This window comes from Lagopus muta, chromosome 11 (assembly GCF_023343835.1).
Source record: "Lagopus muta isolate bLagMut1 chromosome 11, bLagMut1 primary, whole genome shotgun sequence".
Lineage (NCBI taxonomy): Eukaryota > Metazoa > Chordata > Aves > Galliformes > Phasianidae > Lagopus > Lagopus muta.
The window spans coordinates 8,671,195-8,697,557 of record NC_064443.1 but is presented as its reverse complement, the minus strand read 5'-3'; the positions used below and the strand labels follow the sequence as shown (position 1 = coordinate 8,697,557).

Genomic DNA, 26,363 nt, shown 5'->3' with positions numbered 1-26,363 from the left:
TGGCGCCTCCGGCGGCGCCTGCCGTTCTCTCAAGGTCACGCGGTGGCCGGCGCGAAACGGGGCTCTCCGGTCCCGATTTGTTCATGAGTCAGTTTGTATAAAGCAAACGAGCGGAGATTGTTTGATACGAGAGAGATGGTGGAGCTGCGCCAGAGCTGTAATTACCTCGTGCCGAGGGGTTGGGATCAGGGAGAGGTGTTCCGTGGGGCCCGGCAGCCCTGGGACGCAGAAGTGGCGCCGGGCCAGGCAGGGCAGCCAGCAGTGTGAGAAATGGGCAGCGCTCGAGGTAAGGCTGCATAGTGCATCAGAAGGAATGGTTACAGGAAGATCTCAGGGTCTTCTTCATTTTTTCCTCCTCTTTTTTCGTTCTGTTTGTTGTTGGGGGGAAGCTTGATGCGTTGCAGCCTTGTTGTTCTCTGTTCTTCCAATGATACAAAGGAGAAAAAAAAAAAGCAAATCCAGGCTGTAAAGTCTGAGTTTGAAACAAGGAAATGAAATCCAAGAGGAGAGATAAGTCTGATATCTGAGGATAAAAGCAAACCAATACATGGAAACTTTGGAACTGTTGATTAGTAATTTTCAGCTCTATTCATGGAAGCAAAGCCAGCTATTGCTTCATAGCTTTCATGAGTCTTCTAGTCTGTAAAAGGTTACAGTTGTGACAACTATGTTTCTAATTTACTCATTTTTAGAACAAATGGCATTTTGGTACATCTCTTGTTTGTAGCATGCAGGGTGCCGTAGTTCATCAAAAGGAGAAAAGGAGCATAAAAGGAGGATGGGAAAGCAGAGAAATGAAGTCCATCAGGAGTTACACCCAAGGGAAAGAGCAGAAGTAGAAATAATTGATAATGTTTGGAATTGGAAAAGGATAAAAAGCAGCAGCAACAAATGCTACTGTAGGCGTTGGAATGAAAATAATGTTTTTGAGATTGTCTTGTGTTTTTATATGTCTGTTTAATGGAGAAAGGAATTGAAAGTCAAATTCAAGATGGAGAAGAAGCATTAGAATCTAGGGGGAGTAAGAATGAAAAGAGCTGAGTCGCAGTAAAGGTAAACAGCTGAGCAGTGGATGCATTTAACTAACATTCTAAGTATTTATATTTTTGCAGATCCGATTATTGAGAAGCAAACGTATTTCACACTGCATTATCTGTACAGTATCTTAAGGTCTTTAGTGACCAGTTGAATAAAAGAGTATCCTAAGTTTACAAGTCCTTTAAACTCTGAGCCCCTGTCACATATATTATGATATCCTGAACTTCTTCTGTCCCTCAGAGAGATCCCATTATGATGACCCAGGGGGCATCCAATGGCACTGCTCAATGCCTTTGGTGCTGCCAGGTGCCTCAGTGAACAGCAGAGTTCTGCCTGTTTTCATCAGGGGGCCTAACCTGAGCCCTCCTCTGCATGACTTACAGCTCCCGGGGAAGTTGGATGGATATGGATCTCTTTCAGACTCTTGTACTGCTATTTCAAATTGTCTAATGAGCTCAGAACTTAGGTACAGGCTCATACGTAAGTTAAAGTACAAAGATGGTTTCATTCTGGATTGAAGATACGAACTGTCACTTGGGTGTTTTATGAAGTCTTTGATGCTTATCTGGTAGTGCCCATCTTTGAACTGTGGAAGGGAACAGGTGGATGAAAACAGTTAAGTACCAAGTGCTCATGCACTGCACTCTGCAGGAGTAAGGAAGACCCGTAAGCATATGCTTCTCTTCTGCAAACCACTGTTTGGTGTAAAATGCAGAGGGGCAGTAGCTGTGGTGGTCATGTTAGGTAAGGGCAGCAAGATGCCGCTTGGTTAATGGGCAGGAAGTCCATGAAATTTAATGATAGCCATCATAACTGAGGGCAGAACAGCCTGCTCTATAGCCATCTTGGATAAGGTAAATGGAAGGGAGGTGACTTGTATTTGTCCCCAAAAGAACTGGTGTTTGTTTCAGAAACGTGAGTTAGAACTTCTGCACATACCTGCCAAACATCTGGATTTTGGATTGAGTGTATGAGCTTGAAGGAAAAATCCTTTAGTTCTGATGACTTACTGAAAAATAAGATCTTCTGTTGAAGGGTGCTTGCTCAGAATTCTGAATTAACTGTGACTGCCTAAAGGAGGGAAACAGTGAGCATCATTATGGACAACTCCGTTCATATTTCTGAATATCATGTAATGGTGATCTAGAGGGCTACCAAAACATTGTTAGGTTAAGGTTCTTATTGAGGTGTTGTTGTGAAATAATTGCTTGGTGGGAGGTCTTGGCTCAAGATAAGCTGTTAGGTTTGGAAGGAATGAGGTGTGCTGTGTGAAAGACGTTCCGTTTGCAATGTAAAAAGTAAGATGCAAATTGAAAATGAAAACACAATTTAAAAAAAGTTGAAGGTGTGCAGTTTTCTATTGAATTTCTCATCCCTGGAACATCAGCAGTTTGCTAAATTGGTTTTTCATTAATTTCCAGAAGCACAACAAACTGTGTGGGTAATTGCACTATCTGCAGCCGTACCAAACTTTAAAACATGACTGTCTATAAAGGCATTTACTGTCATGTAGGGCAAAATGGGAACATAAAGCAAAGTTTGGACTTGTATCCACATCCCAATGTGACGTATTTTGCCAAGGAAGCTTTCCTCAGAAGCAGCAGAATTAAGCTGAACTGTAAAAAAGTGACAAATCGTTTCAGAGCAGTAGATTCTTGTGAATGTGTCGGTTTGGATGGTAACGGATTATGGTGTTAAAGTTCATAGCAATCACTTCTTGTCCGCTAGAGGGCTGGGGGAAGACTAGCTGGCTCACACTCAGTTTGCTGATCTGTAGTTGCTTTTTAGGTGCAGTGACTGAAAATACATTATTCTTGAGTGGGACAAGTGGTCTCACAAAATGAGTTGAACAAGGAATGGTGATACTGCTGTGACAACGTGGTGATTCTCTGGGCAGTTTGTTAAAATATACTGCTTGTGGTTCTCAATAAAGTGTACAGTATTCTGAGCGTGCATGATAGCGTGCATCTTTGGACAGCCACGGCACTGAATGGCGTCGTTTCAGGCACATCAGTACAGCAATAATGCTATTGGAATTTTCAGCTATGTGTTGTTTGTAGGAGCTGCTGAATGCGTATGTGTGCATTCTACACGTTTCCTCTAGCAGTGTATTTCTGTCATTGCATGAGAAGTAAATGGAGCAAGAATGACCCCTCTCAATGATCTGTACTGGAAAATAACAACAGGTATTAGCTAATAGCTTACTTGCTATTTCATGATTGTGTTAAAAAAGAGCCAAATTATCCTAAATAAAGACCTTTGAAAAAACAAAGCCTGGGATATATCTAAGAGCTAACTTACCTTTCAGCTTTGCCTGCGAACTTTGCTGCTCAGTGTTTGAAGTGCTGTGTGTGAGCAGCTTTTGTCAAAGATTCGGGGTGGTCACACTGCTGTGTGAGTGAAAAGAATCTGACTGCTGATCTTTGCTTCCAGCTGCAGTGGTCACAGAATAGTTGTATAAGTTTACAAGGCTCCTCCTTCAGTCTCTGCAACTGCTGTTCAAAAGCATATCTTATAGTTTATAATATCAATAATGCTATCAATAAAGCTATTGGTAACATAGGTTGCTTGAAAAATAAGAAAAAAATGTTAAAAACAAACTGCTATTTCTTTGTATGTAAGTGCATTTTATTAGACCTTGTTTTCCAGTACAAATTAAGTATGGCTTTAAATTACAATCTGAAGGCAGGGGGGGCGGTGAGGTGATGAGGAGATGTTTATCCAGTTCTTTGGGGCTGTTCAGTGGAAAGGCACAGTTTGCTCAGTCACTGCCTGCTGAAGCTATGGGAATTGGGCAGCCAGCACAACCTGTGCTGCTATGTGGTGGAAAGCATCCTGCTGGGAGGTGGGATAGAGCAGTAGAGACAGCAGTCGTAGTTGAAAAAGGGTGGGAGAAAGCAAGATAAACTCAAATGCTGAATGGCTTGGACTTGTCCTGCTTAGGTCTATACTTGTTTTTATTCAAGGAACTGTTGTGACAGAGTATGCTTTTTCTAGAAGATAATCTCATCCAAACCCTGCAGAATGAAAAGATGACTGCATAACTAAGACAGGCTTCAGAGAGCTTTGTAAGCAAACCAATAGCAGAGCTGTACAGGTGTAAGTGCAACTTGTAGCAAAGCATTCTCTGTTGATTGATTTCCAGCTTTGAAGTTTGTCCTGTGCTAATCTGACCCAGTAAAAGTTTCCTGATAGAGACAAGAGTCCCAGTTCTGAACATGACAATACTTAAAATGCTTGCAGGAATATTTTAATTCTTGGACAACGGACATTCATTCTCAACCAACAAAGATAACCACATTTTACCAAGGCAAAAAGGTATCTGAATTGTCTGGGCAAAACTCAGTGTGAACTGATGGAGTATGTAGGGATCAGGGGATCTCGGGGAGGTGAGAATGCTTCTTCCTCAAAGATCATCACTGTTCTCCAAACCTTTTCCTGCCAAAAGATTACTCCTGGTAAGCATCCAGTGCAGGTAAGTTACTGACTGACGTTGAACAAAATGAGCAGGGAACATCAGTCAGAGAAATACTTCATTCTCTTCAGTTTGTGTGTCTACAATTACAATCTAAGGGAATACTTTTTTTTTTTTTCCCCACATGTGGAAAGATAAAAATAGAGGAGACTAAATAATAACAGATATATAATAATAACTGCTGTTATTTTGTTGCAGCAATGATAGCAAGAATATAAGCCAGGGAAGGTGTGTAAGAAGCCATGACATGTCACTTAGTTTAAGATACTAAGAGCTCTTAGCCAGGCCCTGTTTCAGCTCCTACATGGGACCAGTACTGCGGTAGAATCACTGCCAGAACTTTGACTTGATGAACCCAAGCCTCAGTCTTGTGTTATTCTGTAAAAGGCTGCTATGCAGAACCTGGGAGTGAGCAAACCTGTAGCAGTTACTGAGTTTGAAATGGCAGGAAGGAACAAGAGCTGAAGCAGCTGCAGAGCCTTCCTGCACAGCCACTAACGCTGCCGTATCTTACTGTGGATCTGCAGTTCGCTTTGCCACTAATGGCTTATGGTAACTGCAGGCTGCTGTGTCTTAAGCCATTACAATGATAACGTGATTTTGCCTGAGTTACACGTTTGTTCCTCTTTGTCTAGGAAATTGCGATAAAGATGAAAGCATCCTTTAGTTTCTTACGGTTTTATTCTGATAGTTAACCAAATGTTGCTAATGAGTCTTTAAGGAAGAAGCGCGTTCCAATACTCCTGCGTCTCCCATTAAGGACGTACAGCCGCGTTAGCTCGGCGGTAATATCTACGGCTCCTGCGTGGGAGAAAGGGTAGCCGGGCCGCTTCTGCTGCAGGGAAGCTTTGCACGTAGCAGCCAGTCTGAAGTCCGGTGGGAAGCTAAGGCTTACAGGCCAGGAGAGGCTCGCTGTTTGTTGCCCGCTCCATGCGGTGCTCGGCGCTGCGCACGACGTGCTGCCGTCCCGGCGCTGCCTGCCGCTCGCTCGGTGCCTCCCCGCTCCCAGCGCCGGCCCCGGAGCTCCGCACACCCCCGGCGGTGGTTCGGCTCTCGGCGCCGCTCGCCCCCTCCCCTCCGGCGCCCCGTGGTCTCTCCCGGCGGAGGCGGTGCGCGGTCACGTGGCTCCCGGCGGCGGGGCCGGGCGAGGCGGCGGTGCCGCGGGGCGGGGGCAGCGCCATGGCGCTACGGGAGCGGGGCGCGGGTGGCGCCGCGGAGGCCGGGGAGGATGCGGCGGAGGGGCCGGACCGGGGCCTGCCGCTGCTGCCCTGGGACCGCTTCTCGGCCTGGCTGCACTGCGTGTGCGTGGTGGGCTTCGACCTGGAGCTGGGCCAGGCGGTGGAGGTACGTAAGGGCCCGCGGGCGCCGTGGCTCGGGCACGGGGCCGCATCGCTGCTCCCCCAACCGCCCCCCCACCTCCGGAACGCCCGGCTCTGCGGCGCGGCCCTTCGTCCCGCCGGAATCGGGCACTTCCTCTGGGGCGGTGTTGCACAGCCGCGGGGGAAGCGCGGCCGCGTCCGGGAGGGAACTGCGGTGCTGCCAAGTGCGAAATCCCAGCCGGCCGCTGCTCCGCCGCTGCGCCCTTGCCGGGCGGTCCGGCAGCTCCGTGCCGCTGCGCTTTGCCGCTCTGCGCGGGGAGCTGCGCGAAGCAGCCGATGGGGCTGGGAAATAAACTGCAGAAATGCCTCTGTTCGGCGCTTTCACGTCCCGATCTCGTGCTCATCTCGTGCCCGTGCAGAAACCGGTTGGGGCGTAAGGAAAAGCTTCCTCGCTACTTTGTTGTGGCTGGGATGGTGCTTTAGCAGGGGTGCGCGTTGACTGGCTTAGTGTTGCTGTTAGAATCCTTAAAGCAGAGTTGATGTGTGTCAATGGCTCAGGGGAAAAACAAGTAATAAACCAGCGTCCTATGGCAGCATCTGCGTTGTTCTCACCGAATGCTGGCGGCAAGGAGGATGATAGTGCTGTGTAGCCCAGGACTGAGGCAGGGGCGCTGTGTGTGGGTGAGGGACGTTCAGGGCTCTGCGTGGTCAGCAGGCAGCTCTGGTAGCAGTCCAGTTCACTGTAGCTGAAAGCACACCTAAAATGAAACTTAACATGTGTGTGGAATTACGGCCTGAGTTTTTTAGTTACATTTTTAGTTTCAGTTGGAGTCCTAAGAATGAGGTTACTTAACATTACAGTGTGTTAAGAGATGCACAAATGCAAAGCAAATGCAGCGTAGTTTCAAACTACACAAAAGAAGTTGTTTTATTTCTTCTCTGGAAACTGCTTAGACAGAAGCAGTGCTTTGCCAAAATCTGCAGCAGTAGGGCCTTTTCCTTACAGTTGCATTGCAGGGGAGGATTCTGAAGTAGCTGTTGTATTTCCTCCAACTAGTCACAGTTTTCCACTTACTTTCCTTTCACTTACAACAGCGTGCACTTACATCTATAGGGAAGTTAGAATTTCTGGCATGGGCTCTGCTATGATGCTGCCTTTCAAGCCGTGTCCTTTCTTTCCTGCCCAGCATGTTAGATGACCAGTTCAGGCAGGAACAACAGTGTGTGTAAGAACACTGAAGTTACAAAGGGAAGCATTTGGAAAGCAGGGAGCTACGGTCTCTCATCATTCTGCTTCTTTGTGTCTTAACTTTCACTTTTCTTTTTTATTTTGCATTTTCTTTTGTGCTTTTGATAGGCAGATTCATTTTCTGCACCTTCTGGCCTAGCAGCAGCTCACAGAAATGGTGTTCTCATTCTTTTCTGTTTGTATTTCTTTAAGGTCATTCAAAACATTGTATTTTGTTTGTGCAAAAAATCACCTTCACCTGGGCTCTGCTTGCTTTCGTTATCACTTCATCACTGAGGTGGCCACCCATGCAGCTCAGAAAGGCTGAGATGCGATGGGAAGGACGATAACGCTTGCTGCTGGTTTTACTTTGGTTTCATCTTCATTTGACTTCCGCCAAGGTACAGTAGCTGCTGAGCAACAGGGGTATGAATTCCAGCCTGCTGGCAGCCCCCTTCATCATAGCCTCACTGTAGGCTTAAAGCTCTGACTGGATGCAGGCGAGCGCGGCATCGTGCAGCTGCTGAGCGACTTCTGATGGAGTGCATTACTTAAGTTGATTACAATATTGCCTTGGCATAGCAGAATGCTTTGAGGATCTGTTTCATTCTTTGCTCTTTTCTTACTTACTGGTGTAGTTACTGTTGTTGTGCCTTCAGTTGTCACATTGTTTGTGATTTATGCATTGTAAGCAATGCCAAATAACCTTTTTTTTTGTCAGTGTAAGTGGCCTTGTGGGTGTAATTCTTGCTCTTTCACACTCCTGACTCTCATTTGTGGCAAATGTTCCATCTTCACCAGTTAATATTAATACAGTAGGTGCTCTGTGATTGAATTTTGGTTATCCCAATCTAACTACCCAGTGCAACAGATTTCAGACAGTAACTGCATCTTCTAGGTACAAGTTAAACACAAACTGCTCTTCCTTAGGACCAGCTGTGCCAAATGTCAAATAGCCTGAGTTTTTGAGTGTACCTTTATCATCTTCAGCTCGCACCCGGAACACCCTGTAGAGGTGTTCTTTAATCTACTCTCAAAGATCATTAGCTTAAAAAGCACGTGAGTAAGAAGAGATGCACAGCATTAATAATTTATCACAGTCAGTAGCCTAAAGCTGACAAGTATTTGAGGGTTGTATTGTAGAAACACTTAAGAGAAGCTGTTTACTTATACTTGGTGTATTTTTTAATGAAATACTACCTTTTTTCTTTTTCCTGTAGGTAATATATCCTCCACATTCAAAGCTCACCGACAAAGAGGTAAGTAATGGTTGCTGTGTAAATACGTCGTTTGGTTTTAGTTTAGAAATACCAGGAAATGTAACTGTCCTTTTTCTTTTCCCTACTCTTTAGAAAACCAATATTTGCTACTTATCTTTTCCAGATTCCAACTCAGGTAAGTGCTTTTTCTGTTCTGTAGTCATCTGCTGTTGGACTAAGCTGTTCAACAAGTATAAATCCAGGGTTTGGGATTAAATCCTTCTTCTGGAAACCTTAGTATTGCAGTACAGGAAAGTTGCAGTTAAGTATAAAACTATGGTTGTTTGTATTGCAGTGAGGCCTGAGAATTCTTTATTTACTATGGGTGAAATATCAGGAATGTATGCAAGACCTTCCTGGTGATGTGCATGCAGAAGTTCTAAGGTACTTTGCAAGTATATAGAAGAGATACATATCTCTTTTAAACAAACTAATATTTTTGTAATTGAGGAGAAAAGTGTAAGCCCAGGGTTTGAAGCAGATGGAAGGTCTGGGACATTCTTCTAGTAAATATGTAGATCTAAGTGTGTATTTCCTAAATTCCTGACAGTGAAACAGACTTTTAAAAATCAAAAGCATTTAGGGAGAACAGTCCTGAAGGAAAAATACATGTAATTTAAATTTTCTATTCTTTCCTTTTTTGCCTTGTGTGGTCCTGCTTGCTGAATTCTTTCATCTAAATTTTCCTGTTCTGCTGCCAAAGAGGAATTAGAGGCATGTGGCTGAAGGCTTGGACCACCTGCAGAAAGAGATGGCAGAAGTACAGACATGTCTTCACATTTATTTCTTTATCACAGTCAAAACCTGTAGTAACACATTTGTCCCCACAGCTGCATGTACTTTTTGCTTTTGATTCCTCTGCAGCATAACACCTCTGCTATGGAATGATGCAGATAGGTGCTTTCAATATGTAAGAGCTTTCTGGTATACATAATATTAAAAAAAAAAAAAAAAGCCTCAGCTGTTTTCCCCTTTGTCTTTATGTCATTAAAATTAAGGTATTTTCTCTTTTCTTGATATCCAGTGGGTAAACAGAGGAAAAGCTTCTGTTACTGAAAATGAGTTTCCTTCTGACTCTCATGGGTGATAGTTACAAATTTGTCCAACCTTTGAAAGGTCCCGAAGGTACAAAATAATGCATTAGGATCTAAGGCTGCTTTATTTATTTATTTTGCCCTTACAAGAGTGGTAAGTAAAATTATTAATGGAGTCCTTGGCTTGCACAGAGAACCACAAGAGAACAGCTTACAGGTCAACTTCTGCATTAGCTTGCCCCAGCTTGGTATACAAGAAACAAAGGTTAAGTGCTTTCATTGAAGAGAGGAATGAGGTTTGTTCAAGATGAGCAGAACTGTACAGCCAGACCAAGAAAATGTGTAAGAACAGTTGGGCAGCTGTCAGTAGAGCTGTTCAGGGATGTAATCTGAATCTTCAAAGCTAACAAACTCACAAAGTAGAGTTTATGTTTCTTCTTCTTGTTTAAAGAAAGCTATTGTTGCCAAAACCATCTAATTGTTTACTTAAAACATATATGAAATGTATCTATAAACAGGCACAATTGGAGTGCATTTCCCTTTTTCTGTGGTGAAGTTGAAATGCTGAATGCTGTCATTTGCTGTTCCCTCTCTCTTCTCCCATTAGGTTGTCTTGGCGACACGCAGTTTTGCTTTAGATTTCGACGGTCTTCTGGAAGGAAAGCTTCTGTGTGTTGTTTCCTGGACCACTTGGATAGAGATCTACCAGTGTACTTAAAGGTTGGTAATAAAACAATAAAAGTAATACTTCTGTGTCTGTGTGTGTGTGTGTGTATGTGTATATATATATATATATATATATATATATATATATATATATATATAAAAGATCTTCTGAATGATGTCAGCTACTAGGCTAATTCTGAAATTCGTGCATGAAGAACAAAAGCTGGGTGTTCTGAGGGAGGAAGCTGAGCAGATTCATTCATTTATTTATTTGGTAGTATGTTGTTACTGTAACAATTAACTAATAATCAGTTCCACTGACTATTCCTTGAGTTTTCATGGATTTTGGACTGTAACAAATCAAATCAGTGACCAGAGCTGTTCTGTTAGTGTCTGGAGGCCTGGAGATCAGATTGTCAAATCCCTTGCATCTGAAACACTTCATAACTTTTTAAAAACAGAATATAAAACAGAAACAAACAAATGCACAATGCTGAGAGGTCTCTCTCTGTTTTGTTCCCCCTCAGCCCTCCTTCTTTTTTTTCTTTTTTCTTTTTATTTTTTAAGATGGAGGCGTTATCAAGAGTTCATAGGCAAAAAGTTACCAGCGTTTTCTTATGGAACACTGAAATACCGAGGCCTTTAATTATGCTAGTGGGAGTCTGATTCTCAGTTCTGTTTATGTGGCCAATATTTGAATTCCTGCATGTAAGAAGCATGAAACTGATGTTTTATCACTGAAACGTGAGAGCTTGCTACTACTCCAACAATCTTTTGTAGCGCTGACATATTACATGTTAGTTCTTGTCTTTTCAAGTTTCCCATTTCTTTAAGGTTTGTAGCTGCTAACATCTTTTTAGTGCAACTTTGCAAAATTTAAGTGTTGACCTATTCCTCTGGCAATTTATTCTAGTTTTGCTTTCAGTGGTATTTCAAGAGAACGTAGATAGAAAAATAGCAAAGCTACAAAGGACAACTCTTTCCACACAGTGGTACTTTGTCTTTGAAATGATCATAAAGATTCTAATGTCAGTAAACAGAATAATCCTTCTTACCTGTATCTAATCAGTTTGAGTTTGCATGTAAATAGCCCTATAGAATCCTTTGAAAAGACAGAAAGTATCAGTGTGATACATTGAATTCTTTTGGTTCTTTTGCAGAAAGATCCAGCGTATTACTATGGCTATGTGTATTTCAGACAAGTTCGAGATAAATCATTAAAAAGGGGCTATTTTCAGAAGGTAATTTTGATTTTCGTAGGAAAATATGTATTCTGAAGATAATTGCTTTTCAGAGACATCAGGGAAGCAGAAAGGATATCTTGCTCCTGTAGCTCAATGCTGTGGTGGTTTGTAGTAACCTGGTCTGAGTTCCCTGTGAGTGTGAGTATGTTCCAGCTCCAGTGTTAGAAGAAAACCTTACATCAGAACAAAGAGTTGGAAACTCGGGAGATTTTTCTTTGCAGTTGATTGTGGTCATGTGTGGTTGGCTTGTATGTGTGAGGAAAAGTCACGTTTTATGTTCTCTGAGGATAACAGTTAGAGCTGCGATAGAAGGCGTTAACTCAGAGTGACATCTTTGTGCTGTTATTCTTTCTTGCAGTCACTGGTCCTCATCAGCAAGCTGCCATACGTCCATCTCTTTCGCACCGTGCTTAAGCAAATAGCACCGGAATATTTTGAAAAAAGTGAGGCTTTCCTGGAAGCAGGTAGTGCTGCTGTTACGTTGTTCCAGAAACACTCTGTAATATCTCCTAACTGCTTTGGGCAAATAGCAAACTGTCACATCTGAGTTTGTGCATTTGTCTTTCTGCAGGGTACAGGGCTGAAACTTCAGCAAACTGGTTTGATTTCTGTCTAGATAATTGAACAGAACTGATCTGATTCTGGATCCTTTTGGGGGGGGGGGGGGGTGCAAGATCCCCGTGGGGGCTAGCAGTACAAGCAGCTGACATCAGTCCTTAATTTGTACTCATCACAAGTTGAATCCTTTTAGGCATTCTGACAAATGTTCTTAAGCAGCTGTACGTGTGTTGTCTTCTTGGGCTGGCAGGGAGGGTGTGTGTTTGTTTTACCCAAGCAGGAGCAGCAACAGGGCAGTGCTGCTAAATGTTCCCTCAGTCTGCCCCATACAAAATTCCTGTCTTTGTACTTATACTGAACAGAAATTGGTGGAAACCATTCTTGACAAAAGAATTGTTTGTAATCACCTGTAGATAAACAGAGTTTTTTTGACTGTATTACAAACAGAGTAAGTTCTAGAAAAAAAAAAAACTAGAATTAGCAGTGATACTTAAAATTGTTTTCAAGAAAATGCTAGAAAGCTTGCTAAGCAAACTTTATTATTATTACCTCCAAAGACTTTTTTAAATTCCCCCTAACTACTTGCATCTCTCTTTCCTATGATAGCAATTTTTGTATGTGTGTTGTCCAGTTTCTTAATATGTACTTTTTAAGGGTTTCTGTAATGGTCTTTCAATGAATTGTGAACCAGGTTGCTCTAAAAGGAAGACAAGACAATAGTGTTTTCTTGAAATGAAAACCTTCACAGTTCTAATGCATACGTGAAGAATGTCATCTGCGCTGTAAGACTTCTCTAGAGTATGGAGTGAAGAAAATATAAATAACACTGTTGAGGTATTAGAACTAACTTAGATTTCAGTGTGCACTAAGATGACTGCAATACCATGAGTTACTGTGCATTCAAACTAGTTATAAATTGTTCTTAGTCCATTTTCATTTTTCTTTAAGTCTGCAGCGATGTTGATCGTTGGCCACCACCAATTCCAGGGGAAGTACTACACTTGCCTATTATGGGTGTCGTAATGAAGGTAAGAACTTCACAACTTTTCTCTGATGATGTTTTCCTCCCCTCTTACTGTGTATGTACTCACTGTACTCTGCCTTGTTTTCAGTGTCTCATACTTGAGAATAGGAACAGACTTACACTCCACTCTTGATTAGGTTCCTTGATTAGGGAGTAATCTTTTTTAGTTCTTGTGGACATTAGAGAGATGTTTCCAGATCACTACTAGTGCAGTGTCTGTATTAATCTTCTGGTATTTGCAGGAGATTAGCTGGATTTGCTAGTTATATTTGCCAAATAAAATATTAAGTATCACTTGAAAATACTGAGAATTCAATTCTGGTCAAGTAAAAGGAAAAAAAAGCATAGGATCATTTGGGTTGGAAAAAACCTTTAAGGTCATTTAGTCCAACTGTTAACCCAGAGCTGCCAAGTCTTCTATTAAATCATGCTCCCAAGAGCAACGCCTACAAATCTTTTAAATAATTCTGGGGATGGTAACTCAACTGCTTCCTTGGTCAGACTGTTCCAGTGCTTCACAACCCTCTCAGGATATCTTTCGTAATATCCAACCTAAACCTCTCCTGATGCAATTTGAGGCCCTTTCCTCTTGTCTGGTCACTTCATTGCTTGGCAGAAGAGACCAACCCCCACCTGACTGCAGTCTCCTTTGAAGTAATTGTAGAGCCTGATAGAGTCTCCCCCGAGCCTCCTTTTCTCTGGGCTAAGTAACTTCCCTAGCTGCTTCTCCTAAGACTTGTTTTATAGACATTTTACCAGCTTTGATGCCCTTTTTTGAAGAGACTCCAACACCTCAGTATCTTACAGTGAGGGGCCTAAAAGTGAACACAGTATTTGCCTCACCAGGAGTTGAGTACAGGGGGGCGATCACTTCCCTAGTACTGCTGGCCACACTATTTCTGATAGCAGCCAGGATGTTGTCAGCCTGTTAGGCCACCTGAGCACACTGCAGGTTCGTATTCAGCTGGCTGTTGACCAACATCCACAGGACCTTTTCTGCCAGGGAGCCTTCCAGACACTCTTCCGTCAGGCTGTGGCACCATACAGGGTTGTTGTGACCCAAGTGAAGGACGCTGCCCTTAGCCCTGTTGAGTCTAATACAGTTTGTCTCCACCTATCAGTCCAGCCTATCCAGATCCCTCTGTAGAACCTTCCTGCCCTGTGGATGTTCTGTAGAGCAAGTTAAAAATTGTACTGTGTGACATTGTCTTTAAATGTTGCAGCTTGTCTGTAAGCATTTATTTTAGGTCACTCCTGGTTTCAATACAAGGAAAATGAATTATTTTCTCTCTTTCTTTCAAAGCTGCGAGTTCCAACATATCGTGACAAGCCTGGAACGACCCCGATAGTACAGAATATGCACCAGGTAGAGATCAGATGCTGCTGTTGTATATAGATCTAAGACAAAGCTGAACAGTTGTCTTTGTTGGTTTTGTTGTGCTTTTATTTTTTTGGTTACTTGTTCATAAAAGCTTGGTAGCAAATCCCCACATATTTTGGTGATAATGAAATTCAGTGTCTTTGAAACTTCAAATAGAACAGCCTAGTGTTGGATTCTTCGTATGAAAGATGTTTAAAGCCAATTACCCCAGGCTCTTCAGGAGATGACGAGTTGTCTGCTTTTGGGTAGGGATAGCTGGCTAACAAAATTAACAACTTAAACATCCTTTTAACGGGTAAAACTGTACTATTTTTGGAGGACAAAAAACACATTCAAATTCTTTTTCCATGGAAGATGGTTGTAGAACAAATCTGTCTGTGTCTTCCTTCATATGCTGTGCAGCTCTTGTTTGAAACAGCATCAGTGTGTTGTATCACTTTAGCACTGAAAGCTGCATGCCTGTGTGGGGAGGTGGTGTTAGGAGAAACTTTTAGATTAATAAAAAGTTACTTGTGGACGTAATGTACTACACACTGCAGTAGTTATTAAGTACAGTAGTGGGATATAGGGTATGTACTGTCTACTGTCTGTAAGCATTAAAGGAAAAGTTTTAATTAGCTGTCATGACTAAAAAGCTAGTACTGTGATGTCTTTTAGGCAGATGCTCAGATCTCTATGACCTTACCAACTGTTCATGAAGTAGATCTTTTCAGGTAGGAATGTGAATTAATTTATTCCTAACTGTGAATTTCCACCAGTTAAATATTAATGAGGATTCCATAATACGTAGCTCATAGGTCACAAGCTAATGCTTATCAGTGTTATTTTTAATACTCTTTTTCTCTAAAGCTACCTAAAAAAAGAATTCAGGTAACATACAGCATGAAACTGAAATAAATAAGCAAGTCTGTTGAAAGAACGTTACCTTTTGCAATGTTATTTTATGTTTTTCAACCAATTCAGATTCTCTTGGAAACCTTGTTTGTACTCAATCAAATATGTACTCCTCCTGGTTATGTTAAATGTACTAAAACCCCTCAATCTCATTTCAGGTGTTTCTGTCCAGTGTTCTTTCACATTCAGATGCTGTGGGAACTGGTGCTGCTGGGGGAGCCGCTTGTTGTCATGGCACCATCGCCAGCAGAATCTTCAGAAACCGTGTTGGCACTCGTGAGGTAAGTGTGGTGGAGCTGCAGAACAGATGACCAAGTGAGTCACTGTCAGTGGCAGCTGAGTGCCGCTCGGGTGTATCTGAATATAGCAAAGCCTCATAAATGTTCATTTCGATTTTTCTGTAGTGAACTTTCCATTGCACAGATACAAAAACTTCTTATCTTTCTACTCTGCAGTTGTATTTCGCCATTAAAGTACTGCAGTGATTTCAGGCCGTACTTTACCATACACGACAGTGAATTCAAAGAATACACAACCCGCACACAAGCTCCGTAAGTAAACCAAGCTTTGTTCTGAAGGTGTCTTTCAAAGCTGCTTGTAACCACAAATCTGCTTTAAACTATGCTGAATTTTTGTTATTAGGGAGTTGAGACTGCTTACTGTAAGATAATTCTTAAAAGCATACAGCAGTTAGCTGCTGATGTTGTCACTAGTTGAGGCAGCGCATCCAAAAATGAATTACTTGCACTCAATTTGTCAGAAAAGCATTGTAAACACTTGAGAAATTACCTTTTATAAAAAAAAAAAAGCATGAATCTCACATCTCCTTTAAGGACTCCTTGTAACTTATTGATGTCCTACTTTCATTTTGACAGCATACACCTACAGTATTTTTTACATTATTTAAATGCAGCTTGATGTGCTATAGGCTGTGTGTGTTAGATTTACTGATCTTTTTTAAAACTTTTTTTTTTTCCTGAACAGACAGTGGTTGTTGTGTTAGCTTTTTTGGTTGGTTTTTTTTTCTGTATTTTCCCTCTCAATTTAAAACAAAACAACAACAACCAAACCCAAACAAAAACCATTGCCAGAGATGCAGCAGTGGAAAAACATCTAAATGTAGGCATTGAGCTTACAGTTGTATTCCATGGGGATAGTTATGCAGTATGTAATTTAATTTCTAAAAATAATTTCAAGAAGAATTAGCTAAACTTCAGCCACCCATATTGTATCAATACATGTGTAGCAAATAGAAAGATATTAGGAAGCTTAGTGTGTGAAACAGAGCTGGAATTTCTCTTGCTTTCTTATGAAAAATAAAAACACGAAAGGATTGGAAATAGGCAGTGGCTCAAAGAAGGGTGCTTTTGACCATGCACAAAATAGGCATGAGATGTGCTAATTCTGTGTGCTTAGGCTATGCTTAACACCCCTAAGGTTGTGCCTCTTGAGAATCAGTTTGTTTCTTATGTTGATTGTCTTTTCTTGTGACAGTGATAAGAACATAAGATTAGCCATCACAAATCGAGTACAGCAGAATAAAGTGTTGAGGTGTTTTTATGGATAATGGTCTTCATTGTTGTTTTGGAAAAGAGAATATAAACCATGTGTGATAACATGGAGAAATTGTGAACAATATTTGGAGACCCCAGTGAATTTAAATGAATAGTGCTAATGAGTTAAGTGGGATTGTATAAACATCAAAAATAATGGAACTGAATGGATCCAGATGGATGTGGTTGAACAGCAGTAAGTTTCAGAAGAGGTCTGATAGTGTAGGCTGAGTCAGTGATAAACAAGAGAAGACTTCAGAGAAACTGATGCAATTTGGTACCGCCTGTTCTATGCTGCACTGAGGCTGAGAGGTGAAAATGGCTATTTTCATAGCCCAGACATGATACTAAGCTACAGAGCTGTGTGTTCAGACTTTTTTTCCTGCCTCTGAATACCTAATGAGTTTAAAGAACACACATTGCTACAATCAGCAAGTGGAGGGAGGAATGCAAGTCAAAAATAGGTGAAGAGTAGCACAGAAGTTTATGCCTGCTCGTCATTGTAGTATGGACATACTTTCCTTTTCCTCCCCACCTTTCCCTAAGAAATAGGAAACTTATTAAGAACAGCATTCATGGCGTAACAAAATCTGAGACTTTCAGGACCAATCTGAGGAAGTGACAATAATCTATTTTATGGCAGTAATTCCGATGAGGTTGCAGCTGTACTCTCCTTAGCTAGAGTGTGGTTATAAAATGGTGGCAGCCACTATATGGAAAAATACAGCACTAAAATGATGTAATCAAAATATAAATCCCAAATTCTGCAGCCCTTTGCTGTAATGGCAGCCCTGTGGTCTTACTGCCTCTTGTTCTCTGGCTGTCTGTATGCATCCTCAAAGCCAGATTGTAATGAGTAGATGGGAAAACCTGACAGGTTGCAGGCTTGAGAGCAATGCTATTAGTATTCTTGTACTTCTCCACCTGATAATTGCTTTCTAATAAAGGACACTGAAGTGTTGAAAAGGAAGCAGAGCAGCAAGTGTCTCTTTGCCTCGTGTTGTCATCTGAGTGGTAGCTCAACTGAAAAGTCTTGTATTGACATGCATACAAAATTACTCCAAGGTTTGTCATAAACCTTGAAACATAGCAATTACCCTTTCTAATGTAGGGTCAGATTCCTGATCATTTAAAACAAACAAAATCCACAGTAATAATTCAGATAATACCCTGTTCTCATTATTTTAAGTAGGCAGCATAGAGCTGAGAGTCTCAGTAGAAGGATGGGGGGTTGGACTGATCTCTGGAGGTCCTTTCCAACCCCTACAGTTCTGTGATTCCATACGGCACTTCTATTGCTGACTTTCACACATCTGCGTAGCCATTTTCTAAGCCTTGGAAACTTTGGTAAGCTCACCTTTACCTGTAACTTACATTTTAACTTTTGAAAATCAATACAACAATGAAATAACTTCAAGTTAAAGCCTTTTGTGTTCATTGAGACACACGTTCTTGCTGTCCTGTTTTAAACATTGTCGTTGTTCTTCTAGACCATCTGTTATTCTAGGGGTGACAAATCCTTTTTTTGCAAAAACTCTCCAGCACTGGCCCCACATCATCAGGATTGGAGATATTAAGCTTCCAGGTAAGGCATAAATGTCTTCTGCAATCCTGTCTGACAAGATATGTGTGCTTGTTTATGAAGAAACATGTCATTGGGTTTGATGAATTTAGTTTATGTTTAACCACGTGTAAGTTTTCATTCATACCAAGTTCTGTATCTGTGTTGAGAAACATTGTTTCTGTTTAGGATTTAATAAATCAGTCACAGCAAGTGCAGAGAAATGTAGGACCCATTAAAAGAGCTGTATTAATAAATTAATTAATAAAGTAATATTCCACTAGTTATTGATTGGTTATGGTAGGCATTTTAGTTGCATAATTGAGTGGGGTTTTAATGTAATACTTGGTATTGCAGATTGCAAGTCTGTAATAAAATCCTGCAGAACTGCAGTTATGGCATGGGATTCCTGCACACAGCTGTTTGTGTGGCTGGTTCAGTGCTGCAAGTAGGAGGCGTATAAATACCTGGTTAGGGTCATGCATCATAAAATCTGTGACAATGAGCTATGTTGCATTTACACAGTAATTAAGGATAGGTGCTGTGCTCAGTGTTAGTAAGGAAGTTTTTGCTTTACTTCAGAATGCATCATTTCTGTCCAAGCTTCAGAATACCTCTTTCAGACAGAGAGAAGGGAGGAGAAAAACAAAATGCTGCCTGTTCTGTGGTTGGGATCTAGAAACTACAGTCTTCCTTTTTTTTTCTTTCTTTTTTTTTTTTTTTTCCTCCTTTTCATCCCACTCTGCAGTTCCTGCAGGATTTTATACCATTATTTTTTCTGAAGTCAAACATCCAACCAGATAAAGGGAAGTTCTGGCTGCTGAGGTTCCAGGATTGTTAACAGGTGGCTTTGAATGTTTTGGCAGGTGATGTTCCAAAGCAGGTGAAAGTGAAAAAACTGAAGAACTTAAAAACTTTGGACTCCAAACCTGGTAATAAAGTTACCTAAGAGTTAAATCACCAGTGTTTTTAGTTCAAAAGAAGCACAGTTTCCTTTGGCTATATGCTGCTGCCTTTTTTCTTTAGGTGTTTATACCTCTTATAAGCCATACTTGAACAAAGACGAAGAAATTGTTAAACAGTTACAAAAGGTAATACTGTAAGTCTCTTAATGGCAACTGTATTGCATGCTGCCCTACCCTGTTCTCAGTTAGAGCTGAGCTGTGTCTGCATAATCACAATGAAACTGCATTCTGCTTCCTTTGCCCCAATTCATGACTGAATAGATACTTAGATATTCTCATTGTAGGAGAAAGGGCTTCTTGTTAGCTGTTTGCATAACTGAGTGAACTGTAAAATTCAAGCAGCTTTATAATTTAGGTAATTTAAGTGACAGATCAGTTCATCTGTTTTGACCTCTTCACCTTGCTGCCCCCCCCCCGATCTCTTTGGTCCAGAAATTTCATGCATGTTCAAGAACCAGAGCTTCCAAACTTGTAACTGAAAATCAGGCACTGAAGGGCTGATCCTGTTGCTTTGTTTCCATGTTTCAGCATAGGGAGTGCAATAAGTGAGCTTATGACAAATGTACACACAACTACTGGAATAAATATTATTTAAAAAAATACCCCTATTTACATATCAGTAATAACAGCCTTTTTGTGATTTTCTTTTTAAGGGTGTACAGCAGAAACGTCCTACAGAAGCACAAAGCGCGATTCTTCGGCGGTATTTTTTGGAATTGACAGAAAGTTTCATTATTCCTTTAGTAAGTTGTCAGACTTTGTTCTTACAGTGATTTCATAAGGTAGCTGGGGGGATAATACAAGTAATTTTTCTCCTAACACAGAGCAGATCTCCAGCAACCTCTGCAAGATCAGTTGGCTCTAGAAGATGCTATTTAAATTCTTACAAAGGAGAGACTGACTTGAATTAAAGACAGAGATGCATCTACTCGCTGTCTATCAGGGTGTCACACATTTAAAAAAAATAATAATTTTGCTGAATCAGAATAATTTGGTTTACAGCATCTTGCTCTTTGGCAAATGGCAGGTATCTGTTGTTTGGCTCTTTAAACATGGTGTTCTTCACCTGTTCAGGTCTCCTCAGCTAAGCTGAGGAGACAAATTTTGCCTAATATCTAACCAGGACATGAGATTTGTTGGAATGCTAAATGTTCACTACATTGTTTTTAATTCTTCACTGAAAAGAGAGTTGGCTGAAATAAACTTAAATATGGGATTTCTTATTTACTATAATAGTAAAAGCTTACCAGCCCTGTAATTGGAAATCTTGCTCTACTGGCTACAAGCTAATGGCACAGCTTTATGCTGACAAACAAATATTGAGTTGAGGTTGTTGAACCCATGCAGACTAACAGTCTGGGGGCTTTGACTAGCACTGAAATTGAAATCTGCCATCTCTTTTATAACCAAACTGGATAATGATAGATGTGTTTTAACGTGCTCTTGCTTGGCATTTGGAGTTACAAAGTCCCAAACACTTCTGTGCAAAGTTAAGGCATTTCTCTGGACAAGTGCTTAACACTGGGAAGCGATACCTCAAGCATTAGATTTTATATATCTGCTATTTCCTTCAAGTGCTCTCTAATCACTTTGTGGATCACCTGAACTTTTCAGTGTTTTAGAGCATGCCGTGATCAGATTGAATTTCTGTTTGCCCTTGGATGTTAACAATTAGAGGAGTTTTTCCTTATGTCTTTTATCTTTTTGAGATAGGATGGGCACATAGGGTGAACCTAAATCCTTTCTCTGGCATATCCACTGTTGTGTTCAAACTTGCACTTCAAGCAAGAAAATGAATTAATTTGTTACAAGTCTTAAATTCACGGGTTGAGATCACCCTCTACATTCTTTGCATCAAGAAAAATACAGGGGGAGCTTTGTTTTCTCTGAAGATGGAACCAGGCTTTTCATAGCATTATCAGAGCTGGTCATGTTCATGGATCAAAACATGTGACTGTTTGCCTACAGATTTTAAAGATGAATAAGAGGTTGTGTCAACCTGTTTGTGTGATCTGGCAAGGAGGAGCTGCCTTCTGTAGTCAGAGCTTAAGCTTGGCTCTCCCACTGGCTGCCAGTGCCATTGCCAAGCATTGTTACTGCAGAGCAGCCCACAGCTGGTGCAGCAGCTGGACTCTTAAGACACATTTCCAAATACTTGATACAAGAGGTTGTTGTTTGGAATCACCCCTGATATGAAGGTACCTGTGGACTACCAAAAAAAACCTGTTAGCTAGTGGCTGCAGTTCAGTATATATTCTGTATGTTTCCTTCCTTTCCTGCTTTGCCTTTTCCATGTGTTGTTATAGAAGCGAGCAAATGTCAGCTTCTGTAGCTGAGGAATATAAATGGAATTAGATAAGCTTCTCCTTATATTCTTATATGGTAAATATGCATTGACCCCACCCTGTACCAGTACTTAGAAAACTGTGGTCACAAGTGATAAGTAAATATACACGTGGATTGTGTATCTTGAATACTGCTTATGCAAACAACCTTTCTTTTTCCTTTCTCTAGGAACGTTACGTGGCAAGCCTAATGCCTTTGCAAAAATGTATATCACCATGGAAGGTATGGGAAATACAGTTGGAATGAGATGGAGATTGATAGAGAAGACAGTTACTGTATGCTAATGATCTCTTTTCTCTTTTTATAGAGTCCACCACAGCTGAGGCATTTTAGCCAGGATGATTTCATGAAGACGCTGGAAAAAGCAGGACCACAGCTCACCTCTGGTTTAAAAGGAGACTGGATAGGACTTTACAGGTCATTTATTTCATCAACATTAAACAAACAAACAAACAAAAAAGAAACATCAGTTATATCACTATATATCACTATCACTGAGCAAGCTTATTATCAGTATTGGTTTAAGTAAGACTTTATAAGACTGACTTTTTGAATCTATGATTCAATAGAAATTGAAGATGGTTGCTGTAGTGTAGTTACTTAAATCTGCTTCTCTAACCCATTAATCGTTACCACGAGATGCTGCTAACACTGTGGGCATCTGTGTGCAAGTGTTATTGGCATGGCTGTGTGGAGGTGTGAAGGTCTAGTTCTAACTTGATATTTGCCTTTCAATCAAACGCTAAAATGGGAACATTTAAAACTCAGCCCTGTTTTGTTCCTGACAAAATTCCTGGAGTTTATTGTCTTTCAAACATCTTTTCTTTATTTTTTTTTTTCCTCAATCCTTTTCTGGATTAACAGAAGCTACTGTTAAACTCTACTTCAGAATGCTACGTTCTTCAGACAGTGAACAAAGGAAGGGTCCTGATACCTTCTCCAACTCCAATGTAACTGTAGTACTGTTGAAGACATAGGAAACATCAGAATTTTAATTATAATATAAGATTTATTTTTCTTCTGTGTTTTTCCAGGCATTTTTTGAAATCACCGAACTTCGATGGCTGGTTCAGAAGCCGGCAAAAAGAAATGACGCAGAAGCTGGAGGCACTTCATTTGGAAGCACTCTGCAATGAGGTTAGAAAATGAGTGGTTGTGGTTATTGATTCCTGCTGCATCCATTGGTGAGACGTAAAAATGTCAAGAATTTTGTCAAGTACATTCTAGCAAAACATGAGTTAGCTAACCAGGTACAGACCAGGACTAACATTTAAAAAAGGGCAATGTGAAATGAATTTTGCTTTTGTATAATGACTAATCACATGTAAAACATCTCCAGTAGTTTTTTGGTTGTAAGTAATAGTTTCTATTTTACTTTTTTCATCATATTTGATGATGTTATCTCATTCAATTTCCATCCTTGATGTTTTATTTCTCATAAACTGTGGTACAGCTCAAAGTGTATTACAGTGTTTAAGGTATCACAGCAAATAGACAACTACTTAGTTATGGATGGGAAATAAGCCTTTAACTGATCCAAAATTAAAACCTGAGAAGTGAAATTTGTTGTTGATAGACAATAGAATGCTACATATGTGAACTTCTGTTGTAAGATCCATCCTTATCCACTACGTGGTAGGAACCCCTAATGTCCTGACACTATTTCAATCTTTCATCATGCTGGCTAATGTGATTTGGTAAATATTCACTGCCATTTTGTGTTTTAGATGCTATTTAATCTAAGCCTGTTTGGCATGAAACTTTTTATATTTGTTTGTATTGTGGTTGGATTGGATCCTGCTATCCTTTTATGCTAAGGGCTGAGCAAATACGCAAATAAAACTGATTCTGTAGTTCAGAGACAGTATGTGGGTAAAATGAATTAAGTAAATGGCATAAGAACAAGGGAAAGGAGACCCACTCTGAACAGTAGGTGCACATTAATACTATTTTTGAAAATTGTATGTATTGTCATAAATACATCAGTGCTTAATTTTTATTTTTGTTAGAACTTGGTTTTCTGGAGTCAGAAGCATTCTGAAGTAGAAACAGTTGATCTGGTCTTGAAGTTAAAGAATAAACTGGTAAGTGAATTCAATATGGCTAATAGATGTCTTGCTAAACAAGGTAGAGGTATTAAATAGTTGAGCTTACAGGTACTTAACAAAAATGATTTTTGATATTTAGGTTCCATAAATCAGTCATCTTGATTATTTTAAAACAAAGCACAAAACACTTCTACCTGAGAAGTCAGCCAGCTTCTCCATTCAGCCATTTGTGTTAGCATTACACAGATCTTGATTTGTTAAAACCACTTTGTGACTGCTTTGGGAGGGGGCAAGGCTGAATACTCAGGGAAGCAGAGAACCAAACTTTACTGTGATTGCTGACAGTCCAACTGAGCGTTAGTTCAGGTGGATGGTGAGAACACCTGACCAGATCAGCGGGTCACATTTTACTTTGTTAAAAAATGAGGAATTCATTTTCTGCATTTGCTAATACGTCGTTTTGGTGTGTTTTGAGGTAAAGTGGCATTTTTGGCAGGTCATGTTTTGTTGTACCTTTTGCAGTTGCAGGCTGACAGAGAACATCTTCCTGTGAAAACTGATACACTGAAGAAGCTGCAGGCACACATCCGTGATATTATACTCGCACTTCCAGATGACTTGCAGGACATCTTGCTCAAAACTGGCACAACGTGATTCCTGCTGCTGTGTGTCTGTGTGTGTGTGCAGGAAACAGGTGAATGTAGTATCACAGAAGACAGTGGCTTACAAAGTTCAGGACGAAGATCTAACCAGTACAGTAACACTACAAATGGACTTTATGACTGCTATGGTCCACTGTAACATTCTCACTGTTTTTCCCACTTAAGTACCAGTGCAACTAAAGGAATTCCTGTGTCTAATAATGTTTGAAATAAGTGCTCTTAAAGACAAATCCGTGGCATCTGAAGCTATTCCACGGTGTAGGACCACAGTGCAGTGCTGGCACTGCAGAATGTTTTCTAATTGGTGCTGCTATACCCAGTGCTGTTAACTCAGGGGTAAGCAATATTGATCCTGTACTGTCCTGTTGATGTAGTATCTGATTGCTTTCCTTTTAAAAAAAACAAAAAACAAACTGGCATAATATGTGACTTGGTCAGTACACCAAGTTATACTGGGGTATTTTACTGGTAAACCATCAACAGCTTATGAAACTGTTTCAGAGACAGCTGAAATAATCAGAATGGTTCTTAACTGTATCTTCCTTTCACCTTCTGATCCTCTTTCCAAAGACCAAATTAATTTAGCATCTTTAAAGAAGAGAAGGCAGCTGACAAACATTGCCCGAAGAGAAATTGCTTCCATTTGATGTTGGTTAATTAGGGTGCTTTTGCTCAAATGCCTTAAACAAATATCAAATAGCTGTATACCAGTTTGTGGTTTTAAACTGCTGATGTTCAGGATTTAAAGTGGCTCACTAGTGTAAATGTATTCATCACAGTGAACAGATTGTCGTTCTAATACAGAATTTAACACCAGTGATTTCAGTAGTTAGCCAGTACACAGACTGTTTCAGCTGGAGACCATGGTCAGCCTCTGTCAGAAATTTTTATAAATATATATTTTTTATTTTCTAGGTTTTAATTTTTACTTACAGCAATAGGGTCAGTGAGGAGCTAATGGGGTGGGGAGAAGAGGATGCTGACTTTAGCTGACAAAAGCCTATGGAGAGGTCAAACTGTGGCAAGGGAAGATTGTAGAGGGACATTATTTATGGTATATGCACATAGCAGATGTGCATGAAAAAGTAGTGTTCTGTACTAAGCAACAATTGTGATGTTTATCTTCTTGAGCAAGATTCAGTGGCATATTCGGACTCAGCTGCTCTACATGCAGGGTTATACCTTGACCAGTTTCATGTAGAATAAACTTGATGCTATCGTGGACGCACAGCATACACTTACACGACGAGTGGATCAGTTATCAAAAAAATCTACTTTTAAGTGCTTGGATGGAGTTTTTAAAAACACATGACCTTGTAATCCCGCTATAGGAAAATGCTTTTGTATAATAAGTATTTCATACCATCTTTCTAAAAATGTCTTATTTCGATACAAAGTGTCGTGACTATTTTTATGAAAATGTGTATTTTAATACTGTTATGGTTTGTATACAGTTATTCATGACAAAAAGTTGTATGTAGGTATCATGTTACTTAAACTGCACCACTTCAGCATTAACTTCTAACTTGGAATTTTGTTTGCACATCCTGATGAATATAATTTCTAATTCAGAAATTACTAAGTGGCCATTCTTAACATAAAGCTAACCTGGAGCACTGTGTAGTTCCTTGGAACAATGTAACCTGGTAACAACCACGATCAATATTATCACATGACTGCAATACTTATTTTTGTAAAAGAAAATAAAGAGTTTCAGTTTTTGGAAGTTACATGACTTGGATCATGGGTGTGACTTTTCTCCTTGATGTAAGCAAGGCTGCTCAACAGCTTGTAGAGACTGCTGCCTTGTGGGACGTGGTGAAGCCATCTCCTTCGGGTGACCTTTAGGAGCTGATACTAGCTCAAATCCCTGAACCAGCTGCAATTATTAGAATCTTGTTCAAAAGAAAGGCAAAAGGAAAAGTTGTATGGGGTTGTTTGCCATCTTTGTCAGTGACCTGTAATGCTGGTAGTTCAAAAGGATCTTCAGTTAGAGCTGCAAGCCTAGGCAAAATGTAGGCACAATGCTAGGACTGGTCTTTCTGTGTTACAGGCATCTGATCTTGTCTCTCCGCAGTCCTTTGACGCTGGGCATGCATGTTTTAGCC

At 40.5% G+C, this 26,363-nt stretch overlaps 2 protein-coding genes across 2 annotated transcripts in view; one reads left to right on the top strand and one right to left on the bottom strand.

The window, feature by feature from the left end:
- Nucleotides 1–26,363, bottom strand: part of LOC125698633 (sarcolemma associated protein) — a 403,851-nt gene that overhangs the window by 91,181 nt on the left and 286,307 nt on the right. The gene's annotated exons all lie outside the window — the stretch shown is intronic.
- On the top strand, nucleotides 294–25,985 carry DENND6A (DENN domain containing 6A). Its single transcript, XM_048957268.1, has 20 exons — nucleotides 294–5,857; nucleotides 8,281–8,319; nucleotides 8,413–8,455; nucleotides 9,961–10,073; nucleotides 11,180–11,260; nucleotides 11,622–11,727; nucleotides 12,770–12,849; nucleotides 14,149–14,211; nucleotides 14,884–14,939; nucleotides 15,279–15,401; nucleotides 15,576–15,671; nucleotides 18,164–18,258; nucleotides 19,101–19,166; nucleotides 19,261–19,325; nucleotides 19,853–19,942; nucleotides 21,714–21,767; nucleotides 21,853–21,962; nucleotides 22,580–22,682; nucleotides 23,555–23,629; nucleotides 24,116–25,985. The coding sequence occupies exons 1-20, from the start codon at nucleotides 5,444–5,446 to the stop codon at nucleotides 24,245–24,247; spliced, it is 2,004 nt and encodes a 667-aa protein (XP_048813225.1). The 5' UTR covers nucleotides 294–5,443; the 3' UTR covers nucleotides 24,248–25,985.

Bases quoted from the DNA above. Each gene is read 5' to 3' on its own strand.
- DENND6A (XM_048957268.1), top strand. From the start codon at position 5,444: ATGCGGTGCTCGGCGCTGCGCACGACGTGCTGCCGTCCCGGCGCTGCC. The intron at 14,940-15,278 runs GTAGGAATGTGA...ATCTCATTTCAG, and splicing joins CATGAAGTAGATCTTTTCAG to GTGTTTCTGTCCAGTGTTCT. The intron at 19,167-19,260 runs GTAATAAAGTTA...TTTTTTCTTTAG, and splicing joins AACTTTGGACTCCAAACCTG to GTGTTTATACCTCTTATAAG.